This window comes from Carcharodon carcharias, chromosome 16 (genome assembly GCF_017639515.1).
Source record: "Carcharodon carcharias isolate sCarCar2 chromosome 16, sCarCar2.pri, whole genome shotgun sequence".
Lineage (NCBI taxonomy): Eukaryota > Metazoa > Chordata > Chondrichthyes > Lamniformes > Lamnidae > Carcharodon > Carcharodon carcharias.
In genome coordinates this window covers 9256219-9278389 of record NC_054482.1, presented here as the reverse complement: position 1 = coordinate 9278389, position 22171 = coordinate 9256219, and the positions used below count along the sequence as shown (strand labels likewise).

General features: G+C 42.8%; 1 protein-coding gene across 2 annotated transcripts in view; it reads left to right on the top strand.

The window, feature by feature from the left end:
* sass6 (SAS-6 centriolar assembly protein) overlaps positions 1 to 22171 on the top strand; it is a 68813-nt gene that overhangs the window by 38914 nt on the left and 7728 nt on the right. For both annotated transcript variants that reach the window (XM_041208501.1, XM_041208502.1), the window contains exons 10-12: positions 1253 to 1342; positions 12953 to 13132; positions 17825 to 17906. In XM_041208501.1, coding sequence (XP_041064435.1) covers positions 1253 to 1342; positions 12953 to 13132; positions 17825 to 17906 — 352 coding nt within the window. The remainder of the gene's footprint in view (positions 1 to 1252; positions 1343 to 12952; positions 13133 to 17824; positions 17907 to 22171) is intronic.

The following is a 22171-nucleotide window of genomic DNA, read 5'->3' as shown; positions in this document are numbered from 1 at the left end:
AACTCCATCTGCCATTTCTCCGCCCAAGTCTCCAACCGATCTGTATCCCGTTGTATCCTTTGACAATCCTCTTCACTATCTGCAACTCCTCCAACCTTAGTGTCATCTGCAAACTTACTAATTAGCCCAATTACATTTTCCTCCAAATCATTTATATATACTACAAAAAGCAAAGGTGCCAGCACTGATCCCTGCAGAACTCCATTAGTCACTGCTCTCCATTCAGAAAAGCACCCTTCCACTGCTACCCTCTGTCTTCTATGACCAAGCCAATTCTGTATCCATCTTGCCAGCTCACCTCTGAACTTGTCAAAGGCCTTACTGAAATCCACGTATATAACATCCACTGCCCTTCCATCGTCGATCATCTTTGTCACTTCCTCGAAAAACTCGATCAAGTTAGTGAGACACGACCTCCCTTTCACAAAACCATGCTGCCTCTCACTAATACGCCCATTTGCTTCCAAATGGTGGTAAATCCTGTCACGAAGAATCTTCTCCAATAATTTCCCTACCACTGACGTAAGGCTCACAGGCCTGTAATTCCTTGCTACCCTTCTTAAACAATGGAACAACATTGGCCATTCTCCAGTCCTCTGGGATCTCACCTGTAGCCAGTGAGGATACAAAGATTTCTGTCAAGGGCCAGTGAGGATACAAATGTTTTCAGTCAAGCATATACTCCCAGCACCCCTGCCAATGATTTACTCAATGGCACCAGGCATGGCCAGCACCAGATTTTGTGCAAATATGCTACAAACACTACTTTGGATCCAAAGTGGCACACCAAAAATACCAATACTTTACAACCAAATTTTGTCTCTATCAAATGTATCTATTACTTCAGTTTATGAACCCTCATTCATTAAAATCTCAACAGGGATAGAACCAGGCATCTTGTAATCTTGCAACACAATTAGTTTATGAAAATGGGCAACATTAAATGAAGCTAGCTACATCATTTGAAATGGATATTGCTAGATAGCCCTCTGTATTGGTTTTGTCCTGCTCACCAGGCCAAGATAACTTTTTCTTTCAAAGATATAGCTAGCCTGAGCCAAACATTACTTTATGTACCTAAAGTTATTAAAAAAAAAACTGTTGGAGGCATGATAGAGCTGTGCTTTTATCAGAATGTACATAAAACAGCACATGGAGTAACATTTTAAATCCAGTTAACACTGAAGTTTGAGTGTAGTTTTGCTTAGAATTAAATAAAACTCAATTTTCAGTCCCTTTATAATTGTTTCAGCTATCATTTGAAGAAAACCTAGAGAAGAAGCAAGTTCAAGTGGAGCAACTGGAAGCCACTGTGAAGTCTCTGTCAGAAGAGCTGCTTAAGGTGTGTAGTGTCTGTGTGCGTGTGTGTGTTTTTTCCCCCCCTAAGCATTCATCTTTAGCATGTGAGAATCTTGTTTTTTAATCCACTTGTATTCCTGAGTTCTTAGCTTGTTACAATGTACCATGGAGGATCCCTAAATATGTATCAGGTATGGGAATGGCTGAGAATTATGCACAATTCATCCTTCGCGTGTGTTCTGTCCGAAGGCAGGTCCTTGGTTCGTTGATTGTTAATGTTTCCTCCCGAGACGTTTTTCTTGGCAGTTTTTGTTAGGGTTGGTTTGCCATTGCCTTCCATTCTCAGGGCAGAGCAAGGAGGCAGGTCCCAAGTCTACCCCAGCTGAAACGGGAATTGAACCCACACTATTGATGTTAATCTGAACCCTGCTAGCTATCTAGCCAACTGACCTAACCATCGATTCAAGCCTATTATTTTGTGTAAAGTAGACCGTACCTCATTCTTATAAGTCATCCCTTTGGTTGCGGACTTTTTCAAGAATTTTACACCCCTTCCTATGGGTGTCTGTCTTAAATCCAGTTTGAGTGTAATGGTCCAGGGTCTTAAACAGGCATTCTCCTGTGTTTGGAATACTGAACCAGGTTGTGGATATGGTGATAGATTTATAATGCTCTATTTTCTCTGACCCTTTTTTTCCTGAAAATCTTGACTAATGTCCACTTGATTCTAGTGAGGAGACATTTGTTAGGATTGATCTTTGTGATTATTAATGCCAATGGCACGCAATTCATTCCTGAAACACTGCGCTGGTGCCATTTTTGTGTTGTATAATGCGCCACCAGCCATTTTTTGAGTGGCACAAACGGATATTGAATTTGGACCACACGGGTCCAAGCAGCGAATTACTACATCACTCACCAAAAATATATTCTGCTGCAAGATGGGCCCTGAACACATTCTAATTAAATAACCACTCAAGTTGCAGATGAGATGTTTTGAGAAACTTTTGCTTAGGCAGAGTTAGCGGAAGCACTTTGCTGGGTGCTTTTTGTCAGTTGCTGAATCCAGTCAAGGAAAAGAGAGGGACCCAGGCACATGGGCAGTTGTTGCAGTGCCTCTTGATCTGTAACATAACAAACATATGGAACAACAGAGGGAAAGCTCTGAGAGGATGGGGGAAGGAGGTTGAACAGGAGGAGACAGGGGGAAGCATCTTGAGCTAGGTGTAATCAAATAGCCTGAGAAAATAGATTGTCAAGCTCTGCTTCCACTGAAACAACTTCCCCATCCCAACATGTACCTGCCACTCACCGTCCAAGGGCCCAAACACTCCTTTCAAGTGAAGCAGCATTTCACTTGCATTTCCCCCAACTTAGTCTACTGCATTCGTTGCTCCCAATGTGGTCTCCTCTACATTGGAAAGACCAAACGTAAACTGGACGACCGCTTTGCAGAACACCTGCGGGCTGTCTGCAAGAATGACCCAAACCTCCCTGTCGCTTGCCATTTTAACACTCCACCCTGCTCTCTTGCCTGCGTGTCTGTCCTTGGTTTGCTGCATTGTTCCAGTGAAGCCCAACGCAAACTGGAGGAACAACACCTCATCTTCCGACTAGGCACTTTACAGCCTTCCGCTGTTGAATATTGAATTCAACAACTTTAGGTCTTGACCTCCCTCCTCCATCCCCACCCCCTTTCTGTTTCCCCCTTCCTTTTGTTTTTTTTTTCCAATAAATTATATAGATTTTTCTTTTCCCACCTATTTCCATTATTTTTAAATATTTTTAAATCTTTTATGCTCTCCCCACCCCCACTAGAGCTATACCTTGAGTGCCCTACCATCCATTCTTAATTAGCACATTCGTTTAAATAATATCACCAACTTTAACACCTATGTGTTCTTTTGTTCTATTGTTGGTGACATCTTTTGATGATCCGCTTCTATCACTGCTTGTTTGTCCCTACAACCACACCAACCCTCTCCACTTCTCTCTCTCTCTCTCTCTCTCTTTCCCCCCTCCGCCCCCAATACACCTTAAACCAGCTTATATTTCAACTCTTTCTTGGACTTGAACTCAAGTTCTGTCGAAGGGTCATGAGGACTCGAAACGTCAACTCTTTTCTTCTCCGCCGATGCTGCCAGACCTGCTGAGTTTTTCCAGGTAATTCTGTTTTTGGTTTTGGATTTCCAGCATCCGCAGTTTTTTTGTTTTTCTCTATATGTACCCACCACTGCCCACTGTCACATCCATTTCGGATTCCCCATCACAACATCCGCTTGACTAGCATCCAGAAATTAAAGCCACCGCAATAACCTTTGCAAAACATCCTTATTGAACAACACATCTCTTTTTACAAAACAGAAATAAGCTATTCACCCTGAGCAATCCCTTAGTGCCTGTCTTGGGGCGGGGGGTACCCTTGTCTGCCCTAGTGGCTGCAGCATGGTTGGAAGAAGGCTGATAACTTTCAATGGGGAGGCTGCAGATGGTCTTTCAGGATAACCTTAAACAGCTCTGGGCTTTGAGGGCCCGGCTTCGGACTTTACCATCTTGGCTTGGCTGGCAGCAGTTTGGGCCAACTGGCTGAAGCAACGGCAGAGCTACTGGCAAAGTGGCAGTCGTGGGAGCACAAATGCTGTCTTCCTGAGAGGACAGGAAGTTTGTCTTCCATGATGCTACCGCAACTCCCAAGAACGGTGTCACAGCATTGCTGGAACACAGATTGCTGTGAGAATCTTTATAGCCCTTTGAGCACTGACATCTGCATCCACAGTGGCCGTAGTCTGATTCTGCATGGCAGCAAGCATGGATATGATCTCCATCTGAACTTCTGCTGCAGCACTGAGACTTTGGGAGACTTCTGACTATGCTGCAATGGTAGTTGAGACTGGCCACTGGACTTTTTATCATGGTTGTGTCATTAGTAACCATTTTCATGTTGATATGGATGGGCTTCAAACTCTGCAATGCCTTCTGCCACATTGGAGCTGAATTCCTCATGTTTCTTAATGGTGATGAAGGAATTCTGGTAGGATTACCAATGCACTAAGTATCTTGGTGTGCATGCTCATCAGTGTTCTCCTATATATTGCCGTATCAAAGTCTTCAACTATATCCTTTGCAGTATAACTCTTGTGCGTCCAAGCCACCCTTTCCTCTTGCCTGGTGACTCACCACGTGCTGATCCTAATTCTGCACTAGCCCCTAAAGTTTGCAAAATGCCAGTATCTGATAGTTGTGAATGACAGGTGAAATGATGGTGCCTCCTCCTCACAATTGTGGGGCTTCTTTCTCTTGGTCAAATGGAGGCTGTCCAGGTGGCATTTCTTGGGGACCTGAAAGCATAATAGCAGAAAGGGATGTAGGGGAGGGGAGTAATTTAGGAGGTCCATAATCACACCATCTGCAGCTTCCACTTTCTCCTCACCTTGAAGTGTGGCATGGAATTCAGAAGCGGTTTAAGGCAGTCACTTACCATCATCTTGGATGGTCTTGCTAGTGCCAAATACCACAGGCCCTTCTGCTGCTGCAATGCATCATTTCAAGGGGACTCGGGATGGAGTCATACCAGCCCTCCAAAAGTTCAATCTGTTGTTATGGGCTACCTTCTGCAAGAGAGAGGGAAGAATGTTGGTGATTGTTTAACAATATACTTGGTGATGTGCCTGTTGTAGCTGAATAGCTGGAGGTCTGTGGAGGCAGCAGGAGGTGTGATAGAGGCTGGCAGCATTGGTAGGGGTGTATGGATGAGGCAGTGTATCTGAATGTTAGGTGTGAGTTCTGAGTGCCAGTGAGAGCTGCTGGGTGAGCGATGGGGTTGTTGTGCATTGAGTAGCATGATGTGATGGGTATGAGATATGAGATAGGGATGCACTCACTCACCTGGAACCACCTGTGTGAGGTCATTAAACTTTTTTCAGCCATGTCTTTGGGGCCAGACTCCATGCATTCACCACCATGGCAACCTGCAACCACTCCCTGCAAAGGGTGTTCCTTGCGGATCTCCTAGCCCCTACAGAAATGTGGTCTCTCCTGAATTTCACCTTTGTAACAGCTGTCTCCAAGGCATTGTCACTGAACCTCTCCCTACCATTTCCCTGCATCTTCAGATCAGGAGAATATCTTCCCTTTAATAGGGAATCTATCTTTAAGAGGAGGAGGCTGGCTGAACTATGTATTTTTATGCACAGAATTGTTCAGCCCTCTGCAAAGAGGAAGCGGTGCAGGACTTGCTTGGCCAAAGGATATGATAATGCAGATAGGGTAGATGCACTAAATTTGCATTCAAGCCACCTTGTTCAGAACTGGCATGGGCAGGTCATGAATTGCAATTCCCCAAGCCCAAAACCCAAGGTGTTTCTAGTCTACGTCTATGAAATTAAAAGCCTTGTATCCAGCATGCATGCATTAGCACTTCAAAGTTTGATCTGCCAAGATGTGACATGTTTGTCAGGCATAAAAAACTACAATTGGCTTAAATAATCCGCATCCTGTTAAGTTAACTTACCCTCTGAGGATAACATCGGTAACACCCAAGTATTTTATAATAAAAGCCTGAATGAAATCTTAGAAACTGGTACAAACAAGGGTGCAATGGACTCTGAAACGACAGAAAATACCTACTACGAAAGTATTAGAGTCAAACCCAAGTGTGGCCGAAACCACCTGGTTGTTATCATAATCCATTATGCAACCAACAGCCTATTTTGCACAACTGCAAGCCTGTATACCAAAATATTAGTCTTGTTATGATCCCCTCAGAGACTGATAACTTTCAAAAATTTGCTAATGAGACCAAGATAGGTAGGAAAGTAAGTTGTCAAGTGAAAGTAAAGAGTCTTCAATGAGATATAGATAGGTTAAATGAGTGGCAAAAATTTGTCAGATGGAATATAATGTGGAAAATGTGAACTTGTCCGCTCTAGCAGGAAGGATAGAAAAGCAGTATACTATTTAAATGGAGAGAGATTGCAGAACTCAGTGAAACAAAGGGATCTTGGTGTCCTGGCACATGAATCACGAAAAGTTAGTGTGCGGGTACAACAATGATTAGGAAGGCAAATGGAATGTTGACATTTATTACAAGGAGAATCAAGTATAAAAGTAGTGAAGTTTTACTGCAACTGTGCAGGGCCTTGTGAGACCACTTGGAGTATTGTGTACAGTTTTGTTCCCCTTTTGTAAAAGGATATAATTATGTTAGAAGCAGCTCAGAGAAGGTTCACTTGACTCATTCTGGGGATGAAGGACTTACCTTATGAAGAAAGGTTGAACAGGTTGGATCTATACCCATTGGAGTTCAGAAGAATGAGAGGTATTCTTATTGAAACATATTCTTATATAGTGCCGAGGGGACTTCATAGCATGGATACCAGGAAGATGTTTCCTCTTGTGGGGGAGACAAAAACTAGGGGACATGGCTTAAAAATAAAAGGCCTCCCTTTTAAGATGGAGATGAGGAGAACTTTTTTTTCTCTGAGGGTTATTAGTATGTGGAATTCTCTTCCACAGTAAACAGTGGAGGCTGGGTCATTGAATTTATTCAAGGCTGATTTAGATACATTTTTGATACACAAGGGAGTCAAGGGTTATGGGGGGAAGACAGGAAAGTGGAGTTGAGTCCTCAACCAGATCAGCCATGATCTTATCAAATTGTGGAGCAGGCTCAAAGAGTTGAATGGCCTACTCCTGCTCCTATGTTCCTAAAAAGATTTCAATTTCCCAACAATTGATGGGTGAATCGAAAGGCAAGATTTCAATTTTTAACTTTTACTGTAACAGCCAAATTAAAACCAACGTAGATCAAACATTAACAGGCAACCAATACATCAAGCTAAAGAAAAGACAGTTTCACATTGGTTAGTTAGTGTAACCAAAAAATGCCTTAAGCTCTTTAACCGTACACTTCTGGCAGGTATGTAGCTTTAAAGGAATAGCTCCAAAGTCACTTGCAGCTCTCCAGCAGATGTTCACTTCTCCCCATCACACCTGGTTGAAACTTCCAGTGTCCTTCGACAATCATTCCATTCGGCTAATTTGGTTATCACCAGCAAGGCACACCTTGGCTACTCCCTATTCCATAAATCTTCAAGAGCCCCCTCTGCTCTGTTCCCTTTCTTTTGAACAGAAACCGAACTCTTAAAAGTATCCTGCTTGGATATTGACACAAAGCAGTTCCCCCTGCTTTTCCACAACAGTGGATTCTTGGTCCCTGCATCTCAGCTATAGCTGTCCTTTTTCTGTGAGATACTGCTATGGGTATCAAGCTGTCACTTGATACTTCAGTGAGTTTCTATTTGAGTTCCTCTTCCCATAACAACTGGATCACATGGGCATTTCTCTGAACTGAGGTGTCTAAAGGGGGCATTATAAAACATAATTGTCTCGTAAAGGTCACCACTTAAGACAGTTTGTTCAGACTGTACCTTGAGAAAAGGAATCAAATTAAATTGTTTAACACTGCATCAGATGTAACAAGAGTGAATACCACTTGATTGCCTGCCATTGTACCAAATGCAAAAGCAGAGAGCTGTTCATACGCAAAGCAGTTTTCTCTGAAAAATGTGAACAAAGTTTCACAACACAAAGGGCTCTCAACCAGGACAAAAGACACAACATGCTGCACTAAGGAAGGAGAAGAGAACTGCAGCAATCTTACCTCAAAAAATCTGGAGGAAAATCAATCTGGTTAGAGGATGAAATATCCCTCCTGTTTGAACTAGATTGACAGTTTCAAGATTGCAACAACATAAGTAAGAAAATTGATGGAATACTGAAATCAAAAACCAATAAGCAGACTCCTATAAACACCATATCCTCCAACAGGCAGCAAGAGCAGAAATGCCTAAACAAGTTGCTGAGGCCCTGAAGAACCCCATGGCAGTGGAGAATGACTTTGATTCTTCAGATACAGAGGAGCTGGTAGATGCCAATCAAACACAAACCGCACACCAAACTTGAGTTATAAACCCACCGAGAGGGAACCTTAAACATAGAGATCTCAGTGATCAGCTGACACGAGCTGAAGAATTACTCAGCAATGAAGAGGACTCAAAGCTTAGGTCCTGAGCATTAGCTTAATTGAGAACATCACTTGAGGTGGAGCTAGAAGAGAACAATGCCATTGCTTGAAAGAACAAGAAGAAGATGAGGGGAAACAATGCAAAGCAGAGTGGAAGTGCTATATAAAATTGTTCAAATATTGTATCAGGCTGACAGATGAAGGTTGGCCTGCTAAATGATGGATGGACCAGCTGTAGCAAAGTGCCCTCTTTAGAAAGAGGAGCTTGAAAAATGCTTTTCAACTAAGCTAAGTACACCCAACAACAAGGTGAATATCAAGAGATCTGCTGATTAGACAGGTCACAAGAACCAAAGCAAACTGATGGCTGCAATAGAGAAAAAAGAGATCGAAACAGCACTGAAGGGCATGTAGGAGATCAGTGCAGCCACATGTGAGCCACATGGCTGGTCCACGTGGTCTACCTTCTAAACTTAATGGAAGAAGTGGGGAGCACATTCCCATGGCTCTTCATTCTGTGGCTTAAAGCAGCCACCATCTTAGAAGCACTAAAGAGAAGTCGAACGGTGCTGATTACAAAAACCGAAGACATTGAAAAATCTTAGGATCATGCTGACATTTTGCAAAGACATGGGACTCCAAATCAGTGTGAAGAAAACAGCTGGCTTCCAATTTCATCTGTAAACGAAGACCTTCCTCTATAACCATAGAGTGTGCTGGAAGATTAATGGGAGCCATGTGAGCCACATTCTCTAAGGAGAGATAGAAAAAAATCTTGGTACTTGCACAGACCCCAGGGCAGGAGTCACAGAGGGCAAATAGGTAGCCAAGCTCAGTTATTGAATTATGGGTCTGAAGGAAAGGGAGCTGAAACCATCCAGAATTGGGGTTATTAGAAACTCAAGTACTCCTGAAGGTCAACTTATCACTAAATCTTCACCAAAGCCTCACAGAATACACTCATGGAATTGGACGAACTAATCAGTCAAGTAGTTACTGCATCTCCCTAATGACACCACAGATGGCATCCTGTATGCAAGCAATGGAGGTCTGCTTAAGCTGGAAATTCAAATCCCTTCCAGAATCATCTGGAAGTTGATTCCCTTAAGAACTCCAAAGATGCGATCACCAGACCATCTTTCCAAAACTGAGACAAAAACAATCTCACTAATATTGTAAAGTGCAGGAATCTGAAAGCCCTTGGGGAGGTGGGGGAATTCCTGGAAACCAAGTAGATGCACCCTCTGAAGGCATCACTGTCAGAGACTGACAACCATATGGAACAAAGTACTGGTTATGCATAGCAAACCCCAGCCCACTCTGCAATGAAGGGAAACCTACGAATAGATATGCTGGTTGGAGGCAGTGGAGGTTTGAGATTTGAGCAAACTTTTAATGCCAAGGCTTGGATATAAGATGCTATCACAATGGCATAGTGTCTAATTCATGGACCAAAATGTATCGCAATTTCAAACAGCCAGTTTATAAAAGGATTTCTGTTAAAGTGCAACTCATATCTAACAAGGTGCACCCATTGCTTATGGTTGCACCAATGTGATTAAAACTTGCAGAAGATGTATGGGTCCAAACGAGACGATGGCTCACAAAAAGCTAGGAGCAAATTACAGTGTGTACTATCTCTTTTTGATCTTGGACAATGCCACAGTACCAGAGATTGTGTGTCCAAGATGTTCCAGTACAGCAACGACACTGGCAACCACCCAGCAATGTGGAAAACTGCCCAGGTAGGTCCTGTCCATAAAACGCAGGACAAATCCAAACTGGTCAAATACTGCCCCATCAGTCTACTCGTGATAAGCGGCAAAGTGATGGAAAGTGTTGTTGACGGTGCTATCAAATGGCACTTACTCAGTAACAACCTGCTCACTGACACTCAGTTTGGGTTCTGCTAGGGCCACTCAGCTCCTGACTTCATTACAGCCATAGTCCAAATGTGGACAAAAGAGCTGAACTCGTGAGGTGAGAGTCACTGCCCTTGACATCAACACCGCATTTAACTGAGTGTGGCATCAAGGAACCCTAGCAAATCAATGGGAATCAGTGGAAAAACTCTGTGGTGCTGGAGTCATACCTAGCACAAAGGAAGATGGTTATGGTTGTTGGTCAATCATCTCAGTCCCAGGACATAACTGGAGGAGTTCCTCGGGGTTGTGTCCCAGGCAAAACCGTCTTCAGCTACTTCATCAGTGACCTTCCCTCCATCGTAAGATCAGAAGTGGGAGTGTTTGCTGATGATTGTACAATGTTCAGCATCATTCACAACTCCTCAGATACTGAAGCATTCCATGACTAAATGCAGCAAGACCTGGACAACATTCAGGCTTGGGCTGAAAAGTGGCAAGTAACATACGCACCACACAACAGCCAGCACCGGAGAGTTTTTCCACTGATTCCCATTGACTCCAGTTTTGCTGGGGTTACTTGATGCCACGCTCAGTTAAGTGTGGCATTGATGTCAAGGGCAGTGACTCTCAATTCACGAGTTCATCTCCCCATGACATTCAATGGCATTGCCATCACTGAATCTCCCACTATCAATATCCTAAGGGTTACTATTAACCAGAAATTGAACTGGATCAGCCATATAAACACTCTGGCTACAAGAGCAGGTCAGAGGTTGGGAATGCTGTGGCAAGTAACTAACCTCCTGGCTCCCCAGAGCCTGTGCAGTATTTACAGGGCACAAATCAAGAGTGTGATGGAATACTCTCCATTTATCTGGATGAGTGCAGTTCCATCAACACTCAAGAAGCTCGACATCATCCAGGACAAAGCAGCCTGCTTGATTGGCGTCCCACCCACCACCTCCAACATCCGCTTCCTGCACCACAATGCATAGTGCCAGGCAGTGCGTACCATCTACAAGATGCACTGCAGAAACTCACCAAGGGTCCTTCAATATTACTTTCAAACCTGCAACCTCTACCACCTAGAATGACAAGGGCAGAGGCAGCACATGCATGGGAACACCACCATCTGCAAGTTCCTCTGCAAGCCATACACCATCCTGACTTAGAATTATATTGCTGTTCCTTCTCTGTCGCTGGGTCAAAATCCTGGAGCTCCCTCCCAAACAGCACTGTGGTGTACCTACACCACATTGACTGCAGCGCTTCAAGAAGGTGGATCACCACCACTTTCTTAAGGGCAATTAGAGATGGGCAATTAAAATGCTGGCCTAGCCAGCGACACCCACGTCCTGTGAAAGAATAGGAAAAAAGATCACACTTCAGTTCATCAGCATTCGGGGCTTGCTTACTGGGATGATACTTTGTGCTATGCACAAGAGTAGTATACATGCCTTCACTCTCCTCCCCACCACATCCCCCAAAAAATTCTTTGTGCGGCCTTTTTGATTCCTTCAGCCCAAGCATTTGCAGTATGAGAAGTACAGTTTTTTTCTCAGCTGCATGCACAGTTATTTGCAGGTGATACATTTTATGCAAGGCTTTGAATGTAACAGGTAAATGTATAAGCTAATCATCCTGTGTGCCAAATTAATGGGGAGTGTTCTTTCTATTTCTTTTCAAGCACCTGGCTATGTTATTGTGCAGAACTGTGGCCACATTTGTGCTATATCAGATTTGTTCTAGCCCACCTTTGACTCATCCATCATTTACATCTGCCCCATTTCTAACCTACTGTACGACACCATGATTCTTGAACTTATCTGCCTCCAACTCTGTGTCCATCTCTCTTGCTGCTTGAATCACTCTATTCTGGCTTCCACTCTATTCATACCCCCAACACAGCATTAGCCAAATCAGAATGACAACATCTATGTGGACTCTGGTCATGGTACATTGTTATTACTCCTGGTCTTCTCTAACCTTTCTGGAGTGTTTGAGAAAATAGCTGTGGCATTCTTCATTGCCGCTCCTCCACTGTCCAGATCTGTCCTTTCACAGTTGTACTCCTACCTACCTGAACATCGTTCCCCCCTCAAAGATCTATCTTCAGCCCCTGCTCTTCTTATTCATCTGTTCCTCTTCTTACTCATCTGTTCACTGCCCCTTGGTGACATCTGTGGATATGGAGCCAGTTTCCATAAGTATGCTCATGACTTCTAATTCTCTTTCCTTCAACTCTTCGGATCGCTTAAGCATCTAGTGCTCTCAGACTAGCTAATGATGTCATGGATGGGCCCTGGGATGCTACAGCTGAGTATTGTAGAAACACAGGCCATTGTTTTCAACTCGCATCATAAATTTGCCCTTTTTTGTCCTTGACCTCATCCTTTTTTGTGATTACTTGCTCAGGCTGAACTAAACCACATAAAAACTTGGTGTCATGTTCAGCTCCAAACCAAATAGTATTCACCATCAAGATTGCTAATTTGCATCTCTACAAAATTATCCATTTCAGGCCCTCCATATCTGAAACCTCCATCCCAACTTCAGGCATACTTCCTTCCTTCCTCTTTTAAAGAGCTAGAAATGCAGAACATGCCTCCTATGAAATTCAAGTAGCCATTGGGCTCCAAACAGCTGTAATTGTTTGATGTGTTTAGACTTGGTTTACCTATTTGTTTATGTTGAGCTAAGATAGATTCTAATTGCCATTGTCTAGCTAAATGCTTAATTGTGACCTTCTACCATCTTCTTACAGGCTAATAAGATTATTAAAAAGTTACAAGGGGATATGAAAGCTCTAATGGGGAAACTGAAACTTAAAAATACTGTCACAATACAACAAGAAAAACTGTTATCAGAGAAAGAAAATCAATTGCAGAAAGAGCAGAGAGAACTACAGGAAGCTCAACAGTTATTACAGCTCAAAGGAGAAGAGGTAAGGCTCCATATGCAAATTGAAGTGTGTGTGTATGTATATTACTAATCTGTAGGTGCTTTTGTTTGAAAAGCTAAATTTGGCAAAACAATTCATATTGAATTTTAACATTGTATGCTGTGAAATTTGTCTCCTTAGTTCCTGCATTATGGTGATTTGCCTCCAAAATGACATCTGCAACACACCCATGCACATCTGGTGCTAGCCCCGCTGGACACCTTTCTGGTGGGGACATGTAACTTGGTTTGACAGCAGAGCAGCCATTGTGCAACTCAAATATCCAACTAACGGCCTTTCTTAGTCTCGCCTGAACAAACTTTCAGCAGCTGGAAGGACACCCCACCTCATTCTGAGACATTTGAGCCAGCACAGCAACTCAGAGGGCGACTTTGGGGTGACAGGGGCTATCCGTTGACAAACTCCTGACCCTGGTGTACAACCCATGCATACATTGGCAGCTCGCATACTATGAAAGTCATGCTGCCATTAAAAATGTGATAGAGCAGCCCATTGGAGTGCTTAAGCAGTTCTTTTGCAGCCTAGACCGTTCTGGAGGAGACCTGCAGTATTCGGCAGAGCTTGTGTCAAGATTCATGGTAGTCTGCGGCATGCTGCACAGCCTCGCCATCATGAGAGCGCAGCGCTTGCCATCAGGTACATGGTGACCAGCTGAGGAAGAGGAGAGGCAGCCAACTTAGCCCCTCTTCAGCTGGGCTCTCCTTGATTGACTCATTTGACTGCAATACCAGTTAAACACAAACATAACTTCCCCATTCACCAACAGTCCCTGACCTTACCTTTCCTCTGTCACTGACCATCACAGCATCTGCTTGGCCACAGTGCAAAAATAAAAGCCAATATGAAATAAACATTGTAAATCAAATTCTGTTACATTGCATACAAATATCAAGCAATCACTCTTGTACATTCCTTTACTGTCTATCTTTTGCGTGCTTTTGCCTGTCCTAGTGCTCTTACACAGTGCTACCCCCTGACTGCAGTATCCCTGATGGGAGAATGCTGACACTCAGTGGGGGCGACTGCAGATGGCCTTGCAGGATGACCACCTGCAGCTCTGGCCCCAGAAGGCCCAGTTTTGGACTGCATTATCCTGGCATGGGTGGCAGCAGTATGGGCTGACTGGCTACTTGACAGACAATAGTAATGGCACTGATGTGTGCCAATGGTGGGAAGACAAATGCTGTCATTTTGAGAGAGGTCAACAGGCTTGTTCCCCATGGAGCCACTACACTCCCACTGGGGAGCATCTCAACAATCCGACTAATGTGTTGGAGGACAGATTGCTGGACTGATGTGACATCCTGCAAGCCCCTGCCAACACTCTTGTCTGCAGTTATGATGGCAGCTGTCTGAGAATTCATGGCAGGTATTTGAGCTTGTGTAGTATCAAGCAAAAATAAAAGCCTATATGGGGGAGGCAATGGCATAGTGGTATTGTTGCGGACTAGTAATCCAGAGACCCGAGGTAGTGCTCTTAGGACCCAGGTTCAGATTCTGGCACGGAATTTGAAGTCAATAAAAATCTGGAATTAAAAGTCTAATGATGACCATGAAACCATTGTCGATTGTTATAAAAATCCATCTGGTTCACGAATATCCTTCAGGGAAGGAAATCTGCTGTCTGGCCTACATGTGACTCCAGACTGGTTGGCTCTTAAATGCCCTTTGAACAACAAATGCTGGCCTTGCCATCGTATGAATGAATTTTTAAAAAGCGACATTGCATGACTTCAGTCTGAGCTTGCACTGCAACATCCACTGCAGATGCTGCATCATGCACAAGTGTACTGATGGAGTTGGCCAACACTTCCATGGTTCTAAGTTCTGTGCAAAGCCCTGTTCATTCTGGACTCCTCCATGCTCCCAGCATTGACTGCAGGCTTTCTGGCAGGCTTGCCAATGCACCAAGCATTTCCCTGTGCATACCCATTTCCCTGTAGGTCACCCCATCAACACCCTTTGTCTGAATCCTCTGCAGCAGAACTTGTGTGTGATCTTGCCCTTGTCCTCTAATAAACCAGCACCGCTCTCATCAGGCAACCACTCTCATCTCCTGCTGTATCTGCAGGTCACTCAAGCCCTATGTCTTACTTGCAGATCCCACCTCTAAGCTATCATTTAAAGTATGCATAGTGTCAGTATCTGAGCTTGTGGCTACAAGTGTGAGCTCAAATAATGGTGTTTCTTCTTCATTACTGTTTTTCTCCCTCTTGCTCCTTCACCACAGCTTGACCAAACTACTGTTCTTAGGTATCTGAAAGAAGAAAGATACAAGGGTAGTGTTGTTGTGAGGGGAAGGGGGAAGATAAGTGCTAATGCATACACTATCTGCAGCTTGTAAATCAACCACTGAATCCAGCGAGCAGGGCTTATAATGAGATGGTAAAGTCTTGAAATTAGGATCCCGATGTGCACCTGTGAGGTGGGGTAAGTGGTACCTGGTAACTGGTCACTTCCACATTGATGGGTGAAGTGGATGATTGCAAACTGGTTTCATGACAGCCATATTGTGTCTGTCCCCCCCGCTCCCCTCGAGCCCGCCATGACGCCCGTGCTAACAGGGCCGGAAAATTCCAGCCACTGTTTACGATCAGTGGAGGTAGCACTGTTGCAAGGGGAGGGTTGCTGGAGTGAGTGTAGGGAAGAAAATAAGATTGTAACAAATGGTAAAATAAATGTTTTTGATTAGTTCCTGGAAATAATATTTTCCTCATCAGTTTTGTGTGAGTTAATGAATTCTGTTTCCTTGCATACTGAGTTTGGATTTAAAAAATCTCTGCATGTAATATAGCAACAGATTTTTAACTTTGCTGTCTATTTATAGTAAAAGCCAACAAATAAATATTTTGGGTAACTCCTGAGGAAGCCCTTTTAAGACATCCCTGCTGTCCTGAGTGTATCCATCTATCCTGAGCCTTAACCTTCCCCTTCCTCCAGTTCCTTCTCTTGCCTCTTTCCCTCTGCAGTGAACACTTCAATTATTGTGTATTTATTAGCCATTTCAAGCCTACAACATGTATCTTCTCAGTGATATCACACTGAGTACCCTACTCAGTTGTCCCACCTCCACCTCCCACTCCCTAACTTTCTACTACTGCCAATCGTGGTTGTTACAGTACACCTCCTCTGTATCTACCTGCAACTTGGAATATTTTCCTCCTGTATCTTGTACTTTTAAAATAAAAAGTGGGGCATAAAATGAACTATAACAACTTGCATTCGTATAGCACCTTTCTTTGCACCAGCTCTTCTCTTTCCACCTGTCTTCCTTCAACTTTTAGTCCAGTGAACCATCCTCATAAATGCTAACCAAAGCCCCAATTCCTTTCCCTCCCCTAATAAAATCATGATCAACACTTGTCTTAAGTTATTAAAGTGCTTTCAACAATATTTTGTTTTTGTTCTGGTTTTAAAAAGCACTTTAATCTGATACTGGTCACTTCCAGGAAGCACTGCTTCCCTAAATGCATTTCTTGTGCTAATTACCTCCAGACTATAGAGTCCCAATTTTACCACCGTGACAGCCCACCACCAATTCAGCACTCCCATACCCCTGACCTCCCTGTCACTCCCTGCTTCACCCAGACTACCACATCTTGGTGTTCTCACATCCTAGGGTTATCCAGTTCTCTGCTCCTCACATGACCCTTACATACCGTAAGTCAGTACTCCCAAAACCAGGTACATGAGAACAGGAGTAAACCATGCAACTCCTTGAGCCTGTTGCACCATTCAGTCTGACCATGGCTGATCTGTACATCAGTTCCATTTACCTGCATTTGATCCATATCCCGTGATACCTAACAAAACAAAAAATCTATCAATCTCAGTCTTGAAAATTTCAACTCTGGGAAACAGTTCTATATTTCCACGACCCTTTGCATGTAAAAATGCTTCCTGATTTCGTATCAAAATGCCTAACTCCATTCTTAAACCTTTTTCTGATTCCTCCACTGGAGGAAGCTGTTTCTTTATATTTTCCTTACCAAACTGCTTTATAATTTTAAACACCTCAGTTAAATATTCCCTCAATTTTCTGAACTCAAGGAATGTGAGCCAAGTTAATGCAACCTGGCCTCATAACTTAACCCTTTCAACCCTGGTATGATGCTGTTGAATCTATGCTTTACCTTGTCCAAGGCCTTTTGAGGTACGGTGTCCAAGCCAAATGCAGTACTCCAAATGGGGTCTGACCAAGCCTCTGTAAAAATAAACTTCCTTCCCCTTATATTCCATCCCTTGAGATAAAGATAAAAAGTCCCATTAGGCTTTTTATGCCTGAGCACTAGCTTTTAGTGATTTGCATACTGCCTTCGAAATTTCTTTGGACCTCCACGTTCAGCACTGTTTTAGCCCTTAGTTACCAGACTGGCTAGAGAAATTTTCAACTCTCCTTGCTCACTAATTTTACCAGTTTTCAGCTTGTGCTCTGTGATTTTGAAGCAATAAATAGCCTATTCCATTTGGAGTGTAGCATAAATAAATACAAGATATATTTTTTGCAGAATCATTTGTAAATAACCAAAAAATTATAAATTGTCATTCTAACTAATTGATTATTTTTGAAATGAAATCTTAATCCTTAATTTTTTTTAAAGTGATTGTCATGGAATGGATATGTGACTGAAAGCTGGAGTAATATAACATTTCAAAGTACTTTTCTTCTTGTAGGTATCAAAATTGCAAGAGCAATTAGAAGGAACAATGAAGAAATTAGAGGAAAGCAAGGAGCTCCTCAAAACAAATGAAAATGGTAAGCACACTGCAAAAATATTCTCTCCTTTTGAATATTTTTTCTTTGTTCATGGGTTGTAAATGTTGCTGGCAAGGCGTTTATTGCCCATCCCTAAATGCTCCAGATAAAGTGGTGGTGAGGCTGTCTTCTTGAACTGCTGTAGTTCATAAGGTGCAGATACATTCACAGTGCTGTGAGGGTGGGAGTTCCAGGATTTTGATCCAGCGGCGGTGATGGAATGGTGACATAGTTCCAGGTCAAAACGATATGTGCCTTGGAGGAGAACTTGCAGATGGTGGTGTTCCCATGAATTTGCTGCCTTTATTTTTCTAGGCAGTAAAGGGCATGGGTTTGGAAAGAGCTGTCGAAGAAGCCTTGGCAAGTTGCTGCAGATGGTACACACTGCTGCCACTATATGCCAGTGGTGGAGGGAGTGAAAGTTTAAGGTGGTGGATGGGGTGCCTGTCAAGTGGGCTGATTTGCCCTGAATGCTGTCAAGCTTTTTGAATGTTGTTGGAGCAGCACTCATCCAGGCAAATGGAGAGCATTCCATCAGACTCTGACTTGTGCCTTATAGATATGGACAGGCTTTGGGAAGTCAGGAGGCGAGTTTTTTGCCACAGAATTCCCAGCCTTTGAACTGTTCTTGGAGTCACAGTATTTATGTGGTCAATCTCCCAGAATGTTGATTGTGGGGTTTCAGCAATGATAAGGCTGTTGTAAGTCAATCCCTCTTGTTGGAAATGGTCATTCCCTGGCACTTGTGTGGCATGAATCTTGCAACTTATCAACCCAAGTCTGAATATTGTCCAGGTTCTGCTGCTTGTGGGCATGGACTGCTTCAATATCTGAGGGTTTGAGAATGGTGCTGAGCATTATGCAATCAATAGCGTAAATCCCCACTTCTGACCTTATAATGGAGGGACGGCCTTTGATGAAGCAGCTGAAAATGGTTGGTCCTAGGACACCACTGTGAGGAGCTTCTACAGCTTTTGCAATCTTTTTGTATTTCTGGTTAGTTTACTCTTGTTCTATTTTTTTCTTTTTAACAACTTATAGTTCACTCTTTACTGTTTCTAAAACTCTCCCAATCCTCAGGCTTACTATTATTCTTCGCAACATTATGTGTCCTTTATTTTAATTGAATGCTATCCTTAACTTTTCTAGAAAGTCACAAATGGGAATTTCTTGTTGAGTCTTTGTTTTTTAATTGAACGTATTTTTGTTGGAAACTATGAATTGTTTTTTAAAATGTTTCCCACTGTTTATTTACAGCCATATCTCTTAATCTATTTACCCAATCAACCTTACCCAGCACTCCCTTCATACCTATGTACCTGGTTTTGGTTTAAGTGTGACTTTTTTTTAACTTGAGCATGTTGTTCTCAAATGTAGTATGGAATTCAATTGTTCGAAAATCACTTTTTTGCAGAGGATCTTTTACCATGAGGTTACTAATTAAACTTGCCTCATTACTCAATTTGGGATTTAAAATAGCTTTATACCTAGTTAAATCTACAATATGTTGTTCCAGGAAACTGTCCTGAAAGCTTTTTACAATCTTGCTTTCCAGACCATCTTTGCCAGTTTGTAATGTCCAGTCCATATGAATATTAAAGCCCCCACATTATTACGTAGTTTGTTTTTCCCAAGTTCCAATTATTTCTTGCTCATTGTTCTGTCCATCAGTGTAACTATTGTTAGGGGGCCTGTAACCTATGCCCCACAATGTTTTCTGATCCTTATTATCTCTAATCCCGACCCATACTGATCTTCTCAGCCAGATCTTTTCTCACTATGTTCTTATGTCATTCTTTATTATCAGGACTGCCCTTCTTTTCCATTCTGCCCAATGTTTTGAAATGTTAAGTACCCTGATAATTTATTTCCGAACCTTGGTCACCTTGGAATTAGATCAAACTTTTATCTCAATTTGTACCTGTTAGTTAGTCTATCTTGTTATGAATTCTTTGTATATTCAAATAAAGAGCCTCTAAATTTATTTTTTGTAACTATTCATTGCATGGACCTTATTTGTTACTGGGCTATTATTGTTAAAATTTCTGTCCCTTCCTATCCCACTCTACCTCTCATTAACAAATTCATTACACTGCTCTATTGCCTTGACTTTTTTTCTTTAAATTTCCAAATTCACCTTCATCCGATTCCCACCACCACCACCGCGCCCCCCCGCCCCCTGCCTGTTTTAGTTTACAGCCCTAGTTATATGATTCGCCAGGACACTGATCCAAGCCTGGTTAGGACAGCTCTCTCTTTCCTCAGTGTTGGTGTCAGTGCCCCATGAGTCAAAAATCCTCCTTCCAACACCACTCTTTGGGCCATGTATTTAATTCCCTAATCTGCTTGAACCTATGCCAAATTGCATGTGATTCAGGTAGTAGTTCAGAGATTATTACCCTTGAGATTCTGTTTATTTATTTAGAATCCAGTGCTGCAGAACATAAGAACATGAGAAATAGGAGCAGGAGTAGGCCATTCAGCCCTTCGAGCCCGCTCTGCCATTCAGTGAGATTGTGACTGATCTCCTACTTCAACACCATTTTCTTGCACTAAGCCCGTATCCCTTGATGTTTTTAATATATAGAAATATATTGACTTCAGTCTTGAGCATATACAATGACTGAGCCTCCACAGCCCCCTGGGACAGAGTCTCACCATCCTCTGAGTGAAGCATTTGCACTTCATCTCTGTTCTAAATGGTCTGCCCCATTTTCTGAGACCATGTCCCCTAGTTCTAGACCCTCCAGCCGGGGGAAACATCCTTCCTGCATTTACCCTGCCAAGCCCTGTAAGAATTTTGTATGTTTGAATGAGAGAATAAAGGCCCAGTCTATTTAATCTTCCCTCATAGGGCAATCCCTCCATCCCAGTAATTAATTTAGTGAACCTTCATTGCACTCCCTCTATGGCATGTATATCTTTCCTGAGGTAAGAAGACCAAAACTGCACACAGTACTCCAGGTGCGGTCTCACCAAGGCTGTATATAATTGCAGTAAGACATCTTTACTCCTATATTCAAATCCTCTTATAATAAAGGCCAACACGCCATTTGTTTTCATTATTGCTTGCTGTACCTGCATGTTAGCTTTCACTGACTCATGAACAAGGCCACCTAAGTCCCTTTGAAGTTTATTCTTAATTCTGCCTATGTCATTAATTCGTCCATGGACCATGACAACTGGTTCCGCTTCCTCTCACTCCAACTCCTTCTCCAACTACGAGGAGGTGTCCTGAATTCTAGCACTGGGCAGGTGGTACAAGCTTCAGAGCTCCTGGTCATGGCCACAGAGACAAGTACCTGTTCCCCTGACTATGCTATCCTCTACCACTTCCACATCCCTTTTCACTCCTCCTACTTGAATGGATTCCAACACCATGGTCTGTTAGCCCATTCTTCTTGTAGACCTTGATTTCATCCACACAGGCGGCAGCTCACAGTCACATCTCTTGGCACTGACCAATGGCTACCTCTAGAATACTACCAGCTTAAGGGGCGTGACTGCCTCCAGACAAAGTGTCCAGGTAACTCTTCCCCTCCCTGATGCTCTTCAATGTCTGCAGCTCAGACTCCAGCCCAACAACTCTGAGCCAACTTTCTCAGGGTCAATTAGGGATGGGCAATAAATGCTGGCCTACCCAGCGACTCTCACATCCCGTGAATGAATAAAAAAATGTAGTTGCCCAGGACTGGAATGTGGTCCAGTAACTTCCACATGGTGCATCTGCAGCACACTATCTGCTCTGCCACATCTATCTAAACTGTTTGTTTATCTACTTAATTAATAATATTCAATTATTTTTGTTGTATAGATTAATTAGATAATCTAGCTTATTTTAACAATTTAATTAAGTAATAGTATGTTACAGCTACACTCAAGATTTATGAATGTGCAAAAAAAAGAATGTTAATAGCTTGTAAGCAGTTTTGAAAGGCTATGAAGAGTTAGAAAGTACTGGAAGAAGTACAAAGTTCATTTCAAGCTCTGGAAAAGATACACAAGAAGTAGAAAGGAAAGGATCACGCTATACTGTGATTAGATGCCTCTGCAATGGTCTCAAATCTAAAATTGCTAAAGCCAAACATTCAGATGAGAATACTCCTGGGGACCAGGAGGCAGATGAGAAAGTGTTCCTGCTGCTTTGTTGGAGCTGTGTGAGTAGTGAAAGCTGCAAGGTTAGAGTGAGCAAGAACAAAGTAGTAACCTGTACAGTTTGCATTTCTAAACTGAATAGGGATATTTAATAAAGCAGTCCCCAGTAC